Source organism: Cetorhinus maximus, chromosome 5 (assembly GCF_964194155.1).
Source record: "Cetorhinus maximus chromosome 5, sCetMax3.hap1.1, whole genome shotgun sequence".
NCBI lineage: Eukaryota > Metazoa > Chordata > Chondrichthyes > Lamniformes > Cetorhinidae > Cetorhinus > Cetorhinus maximus.
This window is the reverse complement of record NC_135883.1, coordinates 73,064,892-73,081,446: the sequence shown is the minus strand read 5'-3', so window position 1 is coordinate 73,081,446 and position 16,555 is coordinate 73,064,892. Positions and strand designations below refer to the sequence as shown.

Genomic DNA, 16,555 nt, shown 5'->3' with positions numbered 1-16,555 from the left:
TGAGCATGAGTGTGAGAGAGTGAATGGTAATGTCTCTTGAACTGGCAGTGAGTGAGATCCCTGTGAATGTGTGATGGGTTTGTGAGTGTGTGAGCTGAGAGTGATGAGAATAGTGACTTACCCTGGTGGAAAGGAGGAGAACATTCATCCTTTTGCGCCAGTGGGTGGCTGTCCTCTTTTGCAGGGCGTTGGCGCTGACCACAGCTGCCACTACCTCCCAAGCTTGGTTTGTCATGCCGCTGCCCACCCTGCAGCCAGAGTGGGAAGCGAATACATCCCGGCAAGCCTCCACGGCATCCAAAAGGAGTTCCAGTGACGCATCACTAAACCTGAGGGCTGCAGTCTTTTTGCCTTTCATGGACATCTTTCCTGCAGCAGTCGTGGACTGAAAACACTGAGATGTGTGTGCGCGGCTGGACTTTAAATATAGCGCCCAGCGTGATGAAGCAGCGAGGTGATGGGTGAATGAGAGCCCACCCACTATGGAAATGGTGTGTTTCCCGGGAATGTTTTAGTAATGCAGCGGGTTCGGGACGATACGGCGTGAAAACCCACCATCGCAGTCGACGGGTAAAACGTCGCTACCACACTTAATTAGCAAATATGAGGCATATCTGCCCGTTGCCTTAAGTGGCCTGGTGTCAAATCTTGCTTTAGAACCTCCCTGTGAAACACCTCGGGTCATTTTATTATGTTAATGGCAGTATATAAATACAAGTTAATGTTTTTGTTGTTGCTTTTCCTTCAGTTAGTCAATGTTATACTGTACATTGTTGAAGAAAAAAAATGTCCTTAAATGTCACATCGTGGACAGAGCTTAAATATGCAAACTGTCCATGGAGTTCTTAGTGGATGCATTCTGTTTGTCTAAGTTCTGCTTAGTATAGGAGCCTGACAGAGGGTGACATGACCATTCACCTCATCAACAATAGGTCATGCTGGTGGGTGATGACAACACAGGCAGCAATGGACAGACAAACAATTGCACTGCCCCTGGCAGAATTATATTCTTTATTGCCTTGACCTACAGGTTTGAACATGGGAGGGTGGAAATGTCGACCATTTCATCATGAATCTAATTTGCTATATTTGAACTTGCAGCTATTTTAAATTCATTACAGATTGGTTGACTACTTTTTATTAGATGTTCAACATGTATTATGCAGTTTATTCTTTTAACTCAGTAACTAGTTAATGAATGAGGTAATCAGCAAGGCTATTCACAGTCTGTAATTTATTATCAGATTACAAACTTATTTTTATAATAGTAGTCCAAATTAAATGTGTCGTTATTCTTGTACAAATCATTATTCCACTTGTAATTGTTTTCACACACATATTTCCTTTGATTTAGTATGTTACTTTTCTGTACTTTATCAGCTTTCACGTATTAATTCCAAATGTCAACTTTCCCTACCTGATTACAGTAGTTGAACATTGTGATCATCTTTGACCTTTGGCATTTGCATTTTATCTCACTTAATCTAAGTTAGCAAATCACCAAATCATTTCTAAGCATTGGAAATACCAGAAAAACAAAGCACCAATTGATTATAGTAACTATCTCACCATGCAATCCTGCATTTTTCAGCATTGCTAGTTCTCTCACCTCAGTTGTGCACCTCCCTCAAAGATCACGCTGAGGTTGGGAAATTACAGCGTAAGGAGTAAGGAATCTTTGCACAAATCTGCAACATATGTGCTCTATAGCTCCACATACTAATACAAACTATAGTGACGCTGTTCATTTTTAATAATTTTGTATGTTAAGTTTCTGTTGCTACTAGTGAATTTCTTGACATAACTGGAACGGGAATATCTCTGATGCAAAACATAAGCATTTTTAAGGTAGAGCAAACTAAATTTATAATTTCTTCCAACTTTCAGCCTATTCTATTTGTTCTTTCAAAAAAGTTACAAAATCTGAGTATGAAAGTAACTCATTGTCAGCATTTCATTGTGTGACCAACTCATAACTCATTTGTAGCCATCCATTATGTATGTTTCAGTTTTCTATAATATCAGTCTTCCATTGCATTGGATACAGGGAATCAAGATCATTTTTCAGATAAAGCATATTTGGAGAGTGGGAAATAATTGAATCTAAGCAGGGGAGGGAAAAGGAGGCAGATGGAAGAGGGGAGAAGAGAATAGAGAACTGGAGGTCAAAGAGAGTGAAGAGGGAGAAAAGAAGGACTGTGCACGGAGTGCGAGGAGGAAAGGATGAGGACAGGGAAAGAGGAAATGGTGACGAGGTGAGCTGAGAGGATGGGGAAAGTGGATAAAAGAGAAGAAAGAGTTAGGACACAGGGAGAGACAGGGTGCAGAAGAAACGAAGGGAAGTCAAAAAAGGATAGAGAGGGGGAGAATGGCAAATGGAGTGGATAGGGAGAGATAAAAACAAAAAAGTACTGCGGATGCTGGAAATCCAAAACAAAAACAGAATTACCTGGAAAAACTCAGCAGGTCTGGCAGCATCAGTGGAGAAGAAAAGAGTCGACGTTTCGGGTCCACACGACCCTTCAACAGAACTGTTCTGTTGAAGGGTCGTGTGGACCCGAAACGTCGACTCTTTTCTTCTCCACCGATGCTGCCAGACCTGCTGAGTTTTTCCAGGTAATTCTGTTTTTGTTTTGGATAGGGAGAGAGGTGGAAGAGGCAAAAAAGGAGCAGAGGGAGGAAGTGCTGGGGAGGCAGGGATTAATCAAGGACAGTCAGCATGGTTTTGTTAAGGGGAGGTTATGTCTGACCAATTTGATTGAATTTTCCAAAGAGGTTACCAGGTGTGTAGATGAGGACAATGCATTTGACGTAGTCTACTTGGACTTCAGCAAGGCTTTTGATAAGGTCCCGCATGAGAGATTGATAACGCAGGTAAGAGCCCCTGGGGTCCAAGGCAATTTGGCAAATTGGATCCAGAATTGGCTGAGTGGCAGGAAGCAGAGGGTGATGGTCGAGGGGTGTTTTTGTGACTGGATGCCTGTGTCCAATGGGGTTCCACAGGGATCGGTGTTGGGTCCCTTGCTGTTTGTGGTATATATAAATGATTTAGACTCGAATGCAGGAGGTTGGTCAGTAAGTTCGTGGATGACACGAAAATTGGTGGGGTGGTAAGTAGTGAGGAGGATGGCCTTAGATTACAGGAGGATATAGACAGGCTGGTCAATGGGCTGATCAGTGGCAAATGGAATTTAATCCGGATAAGTGTGAGGTGATGCACTTGGACAGGACAAACAAGGCACGGGAATACACGATGAATGGTAGGACCCTGGGAAGTACCGGGGATCAGAGGGACCTTGGTGTGCATGTCCACTGGTCCCTTAAGGTATTGGGACAGGTAGATAAGGAGAGTGCAGAGGAGATTTACCAGGACAAACATAGTTTGTCATATAACATAGTTATGAGGAGAGATTGGATAGACTGGGGTTATTTTCCTTGGAGCAGAGGAGATTGAGGAGGGGACATGATTGAGGTGTATAAAATTATGAGGGGCATAGATAGGGTAGACAGGAAGGAACTTTTCCCCTTGGAGGAGGGATCAATAACCAGAAGGCACAGATTTAAGGTAAGGGGCAGGAGATTTAGAGGGGATGTGAGGAAGAATTTTTTCATCCAGAGGGTGGTGGGAATCTGGAACTCACTGCCTGAAAGGGTGGTAGAGGCAGAAACCCTCATAACATTTAAGAAGTATTTGGATGTGCACTTGCGATACCATGGCATGCAAGGCTTATGGGCCTAGTACTGGAAAATGGGATTAGAATAGTTAGGTACTTTTGACTGGCGCAGACTCGATGGGCCAATGGGCCTTTTTCTGTGCTGTAGATCTCTATGACTCTGAGTGTTTTGCATCGTTTAGGAGTTTGCTCGATGGACACCTGTTCACTGGAGATGAAGAGAGATTAGGTCACAATGCTGCTCCGTGAGGAGTTGATAAAATCCTGCTCAGTGGAGTAGCTGTTGCCTGTCAGTGGAAAGTCAGGTTGGGTATCAGACTTGTTTGGTTTTAGTTTTCCGTTTTCTTTGGTGTTCCACTTGCATTAATGCCATGTTCATCTGCTGCTGGTATTTACCAACAGTTGACGTATTTTCTAGATGTTTTTGGTACTAATGAATCTGCCTCATCATGGGAGGCTGTCATATAACTATAGGTAATAATGTTGTTATTGCTGACAATGTCACCTACAGGCGCAGTTACATGAAGTATAGCAACCACACACTTCTCAACTTTGGGTGATAGTGTTTAAACAGGGGATATCGATTAATCAGATTGTTAGACATCTTTCAGTTTTTATTTCATTTATAGCATTACACAAAAATTCACTTCACTCTTCACTTTTTACATAAGGTGATGTACAAAATAGGTACTGTTAAAAAGATATATTTTGGTTTACAGTCTGAAAAATAGCGCCTGAGATCAGTTTAGCAAGTTGTACATCTTTGTTTTATTTGGAAAATGCCTTTGACAGATTTTTAAAAATATATATCTATGTGTAATTAGAATAATAGTTTAGTAAGCTGAGCACCATGCCAATCTACATATTTGGGCAATTTTCCCAACAGATAACTTACTGAGGATGTTCAAATTAACTTCCTTTGAGCTGGAATGAAAGGCTTTATTTGTTGCTGCATGCCAGATTTCATTGTACATAAGGCAAGAAGCAATTTTTCTACTCACTGTGTAAGATTTTCATGTGTGTGTATATGTAGTTACAGTGCTAGGATTCCAGGAGGTGATGGCTATCCAGTTGGCTAACAATTCTGGCCACAGATTCTATTAATCGTTCACTCCTTTCCTCCAACCAAGTAGTGTCACCCCAGATGATGTATGTGAATCTACCATTTGCAGCTATGAAAATCTGTTAAATTAGTATTAATCAGCCATCAGTTTAAAAGGAAATCTCCAATTTATGTTACCATTGACAGACCTTTTTTCAGGTCTGATGCGTAACAAATCTCGTTAAAATTGTACAATCAAAGCTTTAAAATCCCAAAAGTATACCTTTCTAAAACTTTTGGGGTTTCCCCTGTTCTGAATAGACTATTCCTGTAATGTCACCTTTAACAGGCAAGCCATATGTCTTAAAAGTATTCAACTCAGAACATCCTTCTGTGGAGCAGCTCATACAAAAAAAAAACGACAATGTCTTTTGGCCAAGTTTAAATTGCACAACCAGGACTAGAAAGCTTTTGAAGATTCAGCAAGTGATCCATTAGACATCAGAATTTAAAAACTTAGTAAAAGTGCCATCATAACATTTGGTCTGATCTCCTCAATTACACATTCCTGTTAGATTTCAATGTGTTTTTTTCATGAAAATATGTTACACAAATGTAAAATTGTTGATGATTGCATTGTGGTATCAGATATCAGTTGGAAACAGAATTATAAGTTTCTTCCACTGATGTATAATAGGTACAGTGTACTCTACTGAAGTGGTTAACTGTGATGGATATATGGAAATACTAAGTCGACCCTTCTGGATTACATTGCAAACTTCAGCAAATGGTATATGACTCACAGTAAATGTTGGCATCCAACTGTAGTGTTTACTTAGCATTGTATATGGTACATTTTAATTTGTGCAGAGGAGGTGCATATTTTAGAGGTTTCTGTTGGTCATGATTTGCCTTGTATCTGAGATTTTGTGAATTGCTAGAAATAAAAAAATAAGCAAGTGTAACAGAACTGAAATTACATGGTACACTTTCTTTAGTTACACCTTACATGTTTCATTGGTATTGCATGTAATTAGAGGTTGCATTCCCTTATAAATCAAATTTAAACTCACTACTGAGCTATTGGTGTAAAAACCTGGTACTTGTTTTATGGTGTTTATGACTTGCAGAACAATAAATTAATAAACCTAAATCTTTCCTGAAATCTACAGTATGAGAAAAGTAGCAATCTCTTGCCCATGTTCCTAAGAGATTAGAAAGTATTCACAACCTCTATAAAGCTAATGTAACTATATTGAATACAGGCTTTTTTTTCTCTCCTTAATAGAGTGCTTACCGCAGGACTGGAATGACGTTTCTAGCCTGCTGAGGGCGGAAGGAACAAGAAGGCTGTTGTTACTGAAAGGTGAAGTTGCTCCAAGAAAACAAGGCTGTGTCAGTACACTGTGTACGTGTGTTTGTGTGTGTTGGGTGAGCATTTGTGACAAGTCACTGACCTGCACCCTGCCATCAATCCTGTTTACTTGGTGGAATATTTTAGTTAATTAAAGGCAGGATGTTTGGCCTGCATGTAGGTGGATAGGAACGCAGATCACCAGCTGCCAGCTTACATGCATGACTATTTGTGTCATAGTGCTTAAACAGAATGAAATCTTTTTCTAACCAAGTACGTGTAAGGGGTAATTTTCTGAGTTTGTGCTTGTGGTGTGAAGCCTCACCCACCAGGAGGGAATTTGAATGTGGGCTGCATGTGATTTTTCAAGTCATTTAAACTAATTTGAGCTCCTGAATTACCGATGTATGCTACCAAAAGGTGAAAACCCCAACAGAGGTGTGAAGTCAGAAAATTACAATGAGAATCACTTAACGTATAATTTAAATGAACTGGAAAGTATATGAAAAGCTTTAAAACTGCATGTTTCATCAGTCTTCTCTTGTACCAAATTTTTAAGGAGGCAAGTACTTTTCTATTCTAACTGAAATAGTCAAAACTTGAGTTATGTACAAGGTAGTTAGAATACTGAACAGTTATAGGCAAAATTATGCTCTTTGATAAATCTGTGACAATGTACTAATTTCTTTAATTTCCAATAATCAAGGGGAAATGTCATAAACCTCTATAAATGGCATGACCAACATTGAAGCAATTACATTTATAAGGGTAATGAAACAACATTTCCACAATGATGATTTCAGTGTTAAATTCGCTAGCATAACTAACAAAACGTAAATGCTGTGATTTATTGATTTCATGGATCTACAGTATAGCATTATATTCACTTTCTTGAACAGCATTAGCAATAAATGCAGAAAGCAGAATATAAATATCTGAACATTATACAGTATTTAAAGGTAGTGTTAAGAAAATTTGCATTTATCTTTAATTTTAGTCTGAATATCTCTATTTTTTCATAATTTACATCAGAATGTTTACTATAAATATCAACTCGGTAGATATTGACATTATTGTACAACTCCCAAGGTCAAGAGTGCTAACTCAAGATTGATGCACAAAACAGTGTTGAAGAGAACAGAAATTAAATGTCTCATTGTCACCTGATTTTTTTTAAATTTTGATACTACATGATTTTTCTAAGATCCACTATTAAAAGCTGGTGTGCAAAAGTTGTAAATAAAAACATGCCTTAAAAAAACTGATTTGTTTACTTTATTTCAGGCTAGCATATTAGGTTTACTGAAAAGAAATACAAAATTATGTAATAATATATAATGATTTATGGAAATTACTACGTTTCTGTTAAGTATCCCCAGGGGTATATTTGGATTGTCTTAAAGAGTTTTTAGAAAAACAGCTGAGTGTTGGTCTTGCTAAATATGCCAAACTGACAGAGTTTCTTTTCTCTCCTTTGAGAAATAAAAGACATTTACTCCAGGTGCTTATTTCCATATCTTTGTCAGAAGTAAACACGGGCCTATTCATTTTTTATTTTGTATTTCTCAGCCCAGCCTTGCTCAAATTGAATGCTCCATGCAAATCCATCAACAAGAGATAGAGATTGTGGGCAATCACTAACAAACTATCACAAAGCTAAATGCTGGGTTTCCTGTCCAAATTTATTTATGTTGCAGTGTAGCATCGACAACTGTTTATAATCTCTCTAATTTCTGAGTAGCAATAGTTACTGTATCAAAACTAGCTAGGCAATCATCTGTAAGTGCAGCTTTTAATTCCATATGCACTATAACGCAAAGAACAAAGCATTAACAAATAGATTCCAAATCGGCACTTGTAAGAAGTCAAGGATAGAAAAATGTTATTCAGTCCAGGCCATTGAAACTCATCCCTTTAAAGCCCAAACTCTCCCATTTCAGCACTCACTTAACCAAATATCCTCCTTTCTAGTAAAGTGCCAAAGATTGATGCTTTGCATTAAAATGGGAGACCTCCATAGTGATACATAGTAAACAAAGGAAGCACAAAGCTCCAGATTTGAACACATCATCACAAATGCAGGAGAAATAAAAGGGTACATAATCATTTGTGTCTAATAGGCAAGAATAATTAACCGACAATTCAAGAGCACAGTGCATTTACAGGTTCGGATTTTTCACTAGCCATAATCATGATCTTCTGCTAGGCTTACAGAGGCTGCATGATATTCAAACTGAACTAATTTTTGAAGATAATATCGAAAATTCCGCCAATATAGTTTTTCAATGGATGTCATTTTTTTTGTGTTTGCCTGTGGGAAAAGGTGAAGTTCTACTGAACATATGAAAAAAGAAATGTTGAAGGCGAAAATAAAATAAATTCTTCAGAGGTGGTTTAGATACTTTATGGGCAGAATCTTCGGCTTGGCGAGTGGGGGCGGGGCCCGCTCGCCGAGGTGTAAAATGATGTGCGGTGGCGTGCGTCCCGACATCACCGCGCACCATTCAGATTTTCAGTTTGGCGGGCGCGCACCCAAGTCGGCTGCGCGCTTGCCGAAGTGCCAAAGGCCAGTTAGCTATCAATTAAATCAATAAACTGAGCTGCCCGTCCAACCTTAAGGTAGGTGGGCAGGCGAAGAGCCCAAGCGGCCGTCGCATTTTTTATGTAACCTCATCCACGGGTGGGATGAGATTTCATGAAGGTTTTTAAAGTCTTGTAAAAATTTTTAATAAAATTAATAGACGTGTCCCAGCTCACGTGACAGTTTCACATGAGGGGACATGTCTTAAAAAATTTTTTTCACCTTTATTAAATTTTTTTGCACTTAAGCTAATCTCCGTGAGGCAGCTCTGTGCCTCAGGGAGATTTCAGCGCTCTTTTGCGCGCATGCGTGAAAGAGCGCAGGCCCCGACTCAGGCAACCGCACCCCTGCACCACCCACACAGGGAGCGCTCAGCGCGTCCGGGTGTGCGTCACGCTGGGCGGGCCTTAACTGGCCCGCCCACATAAAATGGCGGCACGCAGCCAATCACAGGCGGCATGCACACCTGTGCCCATTCCCACCCAACCCCCCCCAACGGGGAGAAAATGTTCCCCTATGTTTATGCTATGGCTTTTGCTAAAACAGTGCAACCAGCATATGGAGACTTCATAAAAGTTTTATGGTTTCCTGTTAGATTTGTACCAAGAGGCTTGTATATAAACATTCCTGAGAAAATCGTTCCAGATAAAGCTATTTCAAACATGACTATAGAAGAATATTTTTATAAAAATAGTGCTAGGAAAATAATATTTAGCCTGAATGACCTTTCTTTTTCTGGCTGATGACATGAAAGAAGATTTGACACCATATAACTCAATACTTACTCTCTCCAGAAAACTATTTAGCTGTGTTCTTAATCCGATTATGTTATTTACTTCATTAAGGTTTGCTGGTAAGTTATGCATTGGCCTATTTTGTAAAACGTTGTGCTAGATTTACTCATTACTAACTTTTAACTTGTAACTTCCGGCATTTTAACATTTACCAATAGCCACCTGAAGAAACTTCTTCTCATAATCTTCAAATTGTCACCTTTAACTTTAGAATTTTCTATTTTCCAAAGGCAAGAACTCAAATTATTTATTATTCCTTCATTACTAAAGTCTCAACAAATGGAATATTTACTCATGACTGCACCTTTGTTAGATCAGGGTGGTGAAAGCCACACTTTTCCATCAAACTAATATCATACCTAATGTGAGATTGTACAATGCCAACAGTGGATCTTGAAGTGAGCAAAAGTTTTATTTTACAGCGCTACTGCCCACATATCGATGAACATGAAATTCAAAAACCATTTCCTAGAACTAAGATCCATCACCTTATAACAAAATTAACATTTTTCTTTCTTGCTACCATCCATTCTGCTATTCATTGAGAATAGAGTTTCAACTTTATTGGGTATTATATTAAAGATTATCAGATCAGATCATCCACGATTTCATTGAATGGAGGAGCAGATCAATGGGCTGAATGGCCTACTTCTGCTCCTATGTCTTATGGTCTTATGGGTGTATATATGATGTGCAGAAATGGCCTGGCAGGAACAAATGATCTCAGACAACAATAGGAAAATGTAGTATTTAATAGCCTTACTACTGCAAATATATCAAAAATTAAGTAATTTCTAGATATCTACTGATTTTAATTTTTTGTGGGAGCAAAAGTAGTTTACTGGGGCTATATTCAGTCTGAATTAAAACACCAGTATCGCCGCAACCTTAGATGCGGTGACAAGCCAAACTCTCACATGTAATGGACCCCTGCTCTCACTAATGAGTTTCTAAAAGTGTTCAGCGCCTTAAATGCACTGACTCCCCTTGTGTCACTTGGTTGGCCTTTGTAACATGCGCTAAGGGATGCACATGTCTCTAACAGAAACTCAAAATTTAGCTTAGTCTTTCTGATTGTTCTGCATGTTCTGGAAACACCCACCAATTTTTCCTCATTTGAAATTAAATGAAACAAAACTGGCATTATATGATGTAGCACATTTTCAGTTATTTCTCTATCATTCCCTCTTCTCACCCATATAAAGTGGTTGTCGAGGTTTGCTAGTCAAGAGGGGAACAACAGTAGTGGAAAATTGTGTCTGGGTTTGCCCAGATTTCATGCTGTTGAGATTTTACCCAGATTATTTAGTAGATGTATACAGAGTTTTAGTGTTCCACATTAAGGGGAACAAAAATTTCCAAAAACAAGTTATTTTTTGGAACAAAACCATAGGTAACACTATAATCCCTTGTGTTATGGAGATACATTATACACTAAGTTGATCAAACATCCATCTGATTGTTAGTGTCCTGGGGCTGGAGTGTGGATAGCCAAAGTTTAGTAGAGGGGATAGATATATGATTTGCTTCATTGTTGGGAATAAGCAGCTATTTATGTAAATTCTGGAGGAAGATACCAGAACCGTGAAATTGGACATGGCCCAAAAACATGCTCCCTGCTGATTTGCATGATAGCTATGTAAGTCCAGTGCTAAATGCACTGCTGAATGACTGTATGTTTCAGCTGGAAGCCCAATTTCATTTGACAATGGCACCATTTAAAGCTGTCCTGCAGCACTCCAAGCCAGCCTGTACCTCTTAAAGGAGAGGTGTATTCTGGCTCAGGAGATGCTGGAACTGGTAACTGAAGAGATTGTGAGCAAGAAGAACAATGCCAAAAGTTTAGCCCCAAGGGCCTGATAGAGTGCCACAAGAAGTTCAATCACCAAAGCCCCATCACTAGCTTACCAACAACCTCTCTCAATCATGACTCACATCTCGCATTCATAACTTCACCCCATCCTCACATGCTTAGCATTGCTTCAAGTCTCACATGCATATCTTGCACACGCTGCCAGCTTTTCAACTATAACAGCAACCAAACACATTGCACCACACTCACTAAACCACTTTCTTCTCTTTTGAAGAACAAAGCGATGCATAGTAATAACAGCACCAATTTGACAGGGGGGCAGGTACAGCTACACACTCATCTGATTTACAAACTGCAGATAGCATAAGCATTCACTTCTCACGTTTCACCGCTCTCCTCACCACAGGCCTAACAGTGTTTCAGATGTCCAAAAACTGAAACCTGGCCAGGCTACAGTGGAAAAGAAAGAGGTGGAAAAGCAAAAAGATGATGAAGAAACACCATCACACGATCTCACACACTCAGCCAGCAGCTCAGTTATTGACACATTCATACCTTAGAAGTAGGATCTGCATGTGGTGAGATACCAATCACGAGACATGAGATGGCTGCAGCCAGAGCAGGGGAAAGGGTAGTGCACAGGTGCTGGCCTGCTGAAGAGCAAGGTCACACACAAGTTTTGCTGCAGAGGACACAGATGAGCAGTTTACTGCGGCAGCATACAGAAGGCGGCTTATGAATAGGCACAATGACATGCTCGGTGCATTGGAAAGCCTGCCAGAAAGTCTGCGGCCAAAAGCAAGGAACATAGAGGAGTTCAGCACCAACTTGGCACAGGGCTTTGAACAGAGCTTGCAGCCAATCTTCCAGCATGGTGGCCAACTCCATGAGAACAGTCCCACCCAACTGGATGACAGTGCAGAGGCATTGGAGGAGGATAGTGTGGTCAACCTTGTTAAAGGCTGCAGATAGATTGAGAAGGATGAGGAGGAATAGTTTACCTTTGTCACAGTGGAACAGGATATCATTTGTGACTTTGATAAGAGTTGTTTTGATGTTGTGACGGGGTGGAAACCCGATTGGAGATTCAAACAAGGAGTTCCAGGAAATTTGAGAATGGATTTGGGAGGTGACAACACGTTCTAGAAACTTGGAGAGGAAAGGGATGTTGGAGATGGGGCAGTAGTTTACAATGACAGTGGAATCAAGTGTTTGTTTTCTGAGGAAAGGGGTGATAATGGCAGATTTAAATGAGAGGAGCAACACCTAAAGAGAGAGAACCATTTAAATATCAGCTAACATGAGGACTAGAGGGGAAGTTGGCTGATTAGCAGTTTAGTGGGAAGAGGGCTGAGGGAGCAGGAGCTGGGCCTCATGGACAAGGTGAGCTGAGATGGGCATGAGGGGGGGAGAGAAACTAGAGAAAGGCATGAGTTACAACTGTTCAGGTTTTGTACTTTCTCTTAGGATCGACATCAATATTCACACCTGTAAGCAGACCTCATGCCCCATGCAATTGAAAACACTGCACAGTATTTAGTTAAGTGATAGCATTGCTTTGGGATTCTAACAAGTATCTCTGGTTGCATGAATTGGTCCCAGTAATCTTTCGATTGTAACCATGTGCATTCTTGTCTTCAAGGAAGCTGAAGTGAAAATCAGTCTCCAACAAGACATGACTGTGAACCAATAAATTTTTATATTATGTAAAATGATGAATGAACACAATGCAGCTTTCATGGTGAGATCAGTTTCCTACTGCTGTTTGTTTTATGAAAACAAAAAACTGACCTTTCCTAGAAAAGACCTATTTACCAGTTTGGTAATCCCAAGCTAACTGGCATTGCATTTAGTTGACAAGTAGCATAAATTCAAGCTACCGTTCCTGTGCCTGAGCGTGGAAAAGAGAAAAAAAGAGAATCTCTCCATCTGCTCACCGCCCGTCCCCCCCACCCTCCCAACAAATCTGTAATGATGGGTCACATGATAGGTTTCAGCCAGTTCCATTCTGCTCATGCTTCCAGTTTTCTAACTGCAGCCACTTATTGAATGACTTCTTGTGGAGGACTTGCCCATCCTGTGGGCACTTCTGTTGTGTTTGTGCAGAGAATAGCAAAGTAATGATCGTGATATGCAGTTGGTGGGCAGGTGTTTGCCCGCTGAGTAAGTTTAAAGGGCAAGAAAATGATGGCAAAAACATTGATTGTGTTGTGTTTGGAGTTACCAATGGGAGTGGGAAAGAGATAGAAACTTAATTAACCAAATCTGAAATTGACCTGACAGTAGAAAGCAACAAATAACATTAAATGTGAAAAAATCTGGCTATGCAACTGATTAATTAAGTAATTCAGGGATCTGCCTGAGCTTCATACAGGGTCAATTTATAAACTGAAGTGCTTTGCAAATATTTGCAGTTATCAGCTATTTTCATCAGGCATACTTGGCTGTGCATAGCAGTTTGTCCATGAGACACACATGGATAATACAATGCCAGTAAAACAATGCCATATCCTGTACATTATGCTGTTAGAATGAAGTGTGCATGATTCAGGAGTAACACACCCTTTGGAAGGTCCTCTGTGTTTCCTGTGGTGCACTTTATCAGACAAAAGTGTCAGAACCAGAGAAACATACTAAGATTCTTTAAAGTGTTGCACATACAGCACTAGTGATCATTAGCTACTCTTTGAGCTGAATGATGTGATGAAAATGGAATTTTTGTTGGGTTGGATTTGATTCTGTCATCAGAAAGATTAGGGAACTGCAAAAAAGCACATGCAAAAGATGCAATATCCAGTTCAGATTATTAAAGGACCCTACTTACACCCCTGCGTTACGTTGTCATACAATTAGACATTGGGCACACTTGGATCAGTCATGGGGTGCCTGAGAGAATACAAGACAGAACTAAAACTTTTACAACAGCTATCCTTTGTCATCTTATCTGCCAAACGCTAACTTCTAAATTATTAGGGTAGGGACCAGAAAGGCAGTAGTGCCTGACAAAGAGCTTGGTGGTGTCATGGCAGCCCAAAAAGGTCAATGTTTTTGTCATAATTTTCTTGCCCTTTAAACTTACTCAGTGGGCAAAATGTGGATACACCTACCCATCAACTGCATATCACGATCATTACTTTGCTATTCTCTGAACAGCCATCTGTGAAATGACCTATGCTAACACATGTTCCCTTTCTCTATGTACGGGTGACATGCAAGAAGGTGGTTGATTCATGTACGCCAGTCAAGCATTCCTCAGCACAGACAGCACAAAAACTCCCACTTTGGTGCACTCGGATAGCAAAAGTCACAAGGGAGCACCTAATGAGGCCATCCATCAAAGAAACAAGTGAAAGTAACAGCAGCAAAAGGAAGAAAGATCCAGGGTCATCTATCTAGTCTGCTTGCGCTAGAGGCAGATGGCATCATATTACTACCAGGAGATCATAACGTTTACCTGCCACCTGGTAAAAGTGCTGTGTCCCCCCCATGGGGAAAGTGACAAAAGGGTTTCCTGAATTCGCAAATAAGGCTTCTATATGTTGCATTGGACAACCAACAGTCTAACTAATCTGACAAATGTCACCTGAATGGATCCAGTAATAAAATTTCAATGCTGTGACTTTAGCAGCAATGGACAGAGTTCTATCTGTGCAAGACTTTGTCTTGTAGCTCAAGTTCTAATAATAAGAGTAAGTGTACCACATGCTTTGTCAAAAAACAGCAATAGCAAAGACAGATCTCCTCAGGTGCAGCCAAGTGGGTGTGCCAAGATCTGAAAATGTAGTTTATGGCCAAATCCAATTTGGGACCAAACACTTGTCTTTCTTCCTGAACTTCTCATCTGCCAAATTCACGACACTGTTGGATCCCAATGTAATTTTCATGCGGAGCAGTGTGGTTATAACTGAGTGACGATTGATGGGAACACAAATGTTGTGAATTGAACCCTGGGGAAAATAAATATTCTATTGTGTAAAAAAAAATCATTAGAAAGGTAAGTTTGTAATTCAGGAACAGAATATAAAGTTGAAACAAAACAACAACAAAATGAGTCAGTTCCAGCTTGAAGAATGGACATTCTGCAGTGGATAGCATAAAAGCCCAGAAGTGCCTATCTTAAAGAGTGGATCTGCAAAGAAGTAAGGAATTGGAATGGGGTCATATTTTTAAAAAAAAGAACTTCAGGGCTGTAATGCTGCCTTTGTGTACTTGCAGCAAGGCTTAAAAAAACATAAAAATCTTTTTCTAGTGTCAGTGCTCAGTCTACCTGTCCAATTCCACACTCCTTGCACTCGGTATGAGGGATCAATCTTGGAATTTGTTCCTCACAAACAAAGCTGTTTTCATTGGCTTGATGCAGCTCTGGACAGCTGACTGACATTTGGCATAAATCATTGTTGGCGCCTTAGAAGGGTCAGATAGTACCAATATTTAATACATAGTCGTGAGAAAAGAGATCTCTTAGGTAAAAGTTTACTACTAACAGGCCTTCAAGAAATTACTTTGCTATATAGCAGTCTCCTTAAGCAGAGCAGTTAGAGACAGGGCCACTCTGATATGCCAATGAAGGATTCCACAGATCAGTAAATGCAGATCCCAGAGTAAGACTGAGTTTATGCATAACATATGGCATACAGTCACACCAGCCATCTAATGATTTACAAGGAAAGACATTTTGAAGCCCCCTTCACCCCCACAAATTGTGTTATGTAGGCAAATGCAACAACTAGCTTGTTCTCTGTAAGGTTCTGCAAACTCCAAATGAGATGAAAGATCAGTTGGTCTCTTATTGGTCTTTCCTCTTTCCACATTTTCTTGCATTCCGTAAGGACTCTCACCATCTTACCAAACTAAGGTTCAAATTTAGAGAGACTTGTCTGTTCACTCAATGGATATGAATTATTTTTGTACCTGGGAATATATTTTTGAAAGTCTTTTTGTTACTACTTTAAATAGTGTTAACATAAACATTCAAATATAAGTAAATAAACCTTGATACCTGCTTAAATTATGTTTGAAATGCTTTTAATATTTCATTATACAAGTGTGGTATATTTGGCTGCTTCTATTTCCATAAAGATCCCAAAGGTCTGTTCACTGTGCCCTCTGTGGGTTCTGCGTGACTTAAAGCATAATTCAGGAATTTTGTGAACAGCTTGAAACATCTTGCTGATTTTTTTAATGCTCCTGAGTAAGTGACACATGTTGTTACCCTTTGCATCAGGAAGTCTATCTTACCTGATTTTTAAAAAAATTGAATGTTAAAAGGATTCTTTCTAACTCACACCACTTCTTTT

General features: G+C 39.8%; 1 protein-coding gene across 5 annotated transcripts in view; it reads left to right on the top strand.

Annotated features, from left to right (window-relative positions):
• Positions 1-15,423, top strand: part of supt3h (SPT3 homolog, SAGA and STAGA complex component) — a 517,619-nt gene extending 502,196 nt beyond the window's left edge. For 3 of the 5 annotated variants that reach the window (XM_078542018.1, XM_078542021.1, XM_078542022.1), the window contains one exon: positions 6,005-6,783. In XM_078542018.1, the coding sequence (XP_078398144.1) occupies positions 6,005-6,046 (42 nt within the window). In that variant the 3' untranslated portion in view covers positions 6,047-6,783. Of the gene's footprint in view, positions 1-6,004; positions 6,784-11,681; positions 11,744-14,477 lie in introns of those variants that run through there. The other 2 variants (XM_078542020.1, XM_078542019.1) reach the window with 2 other exon arrangements.
• Positions 15,424-16,555: the final 1,132 nt, after the last annotated feature.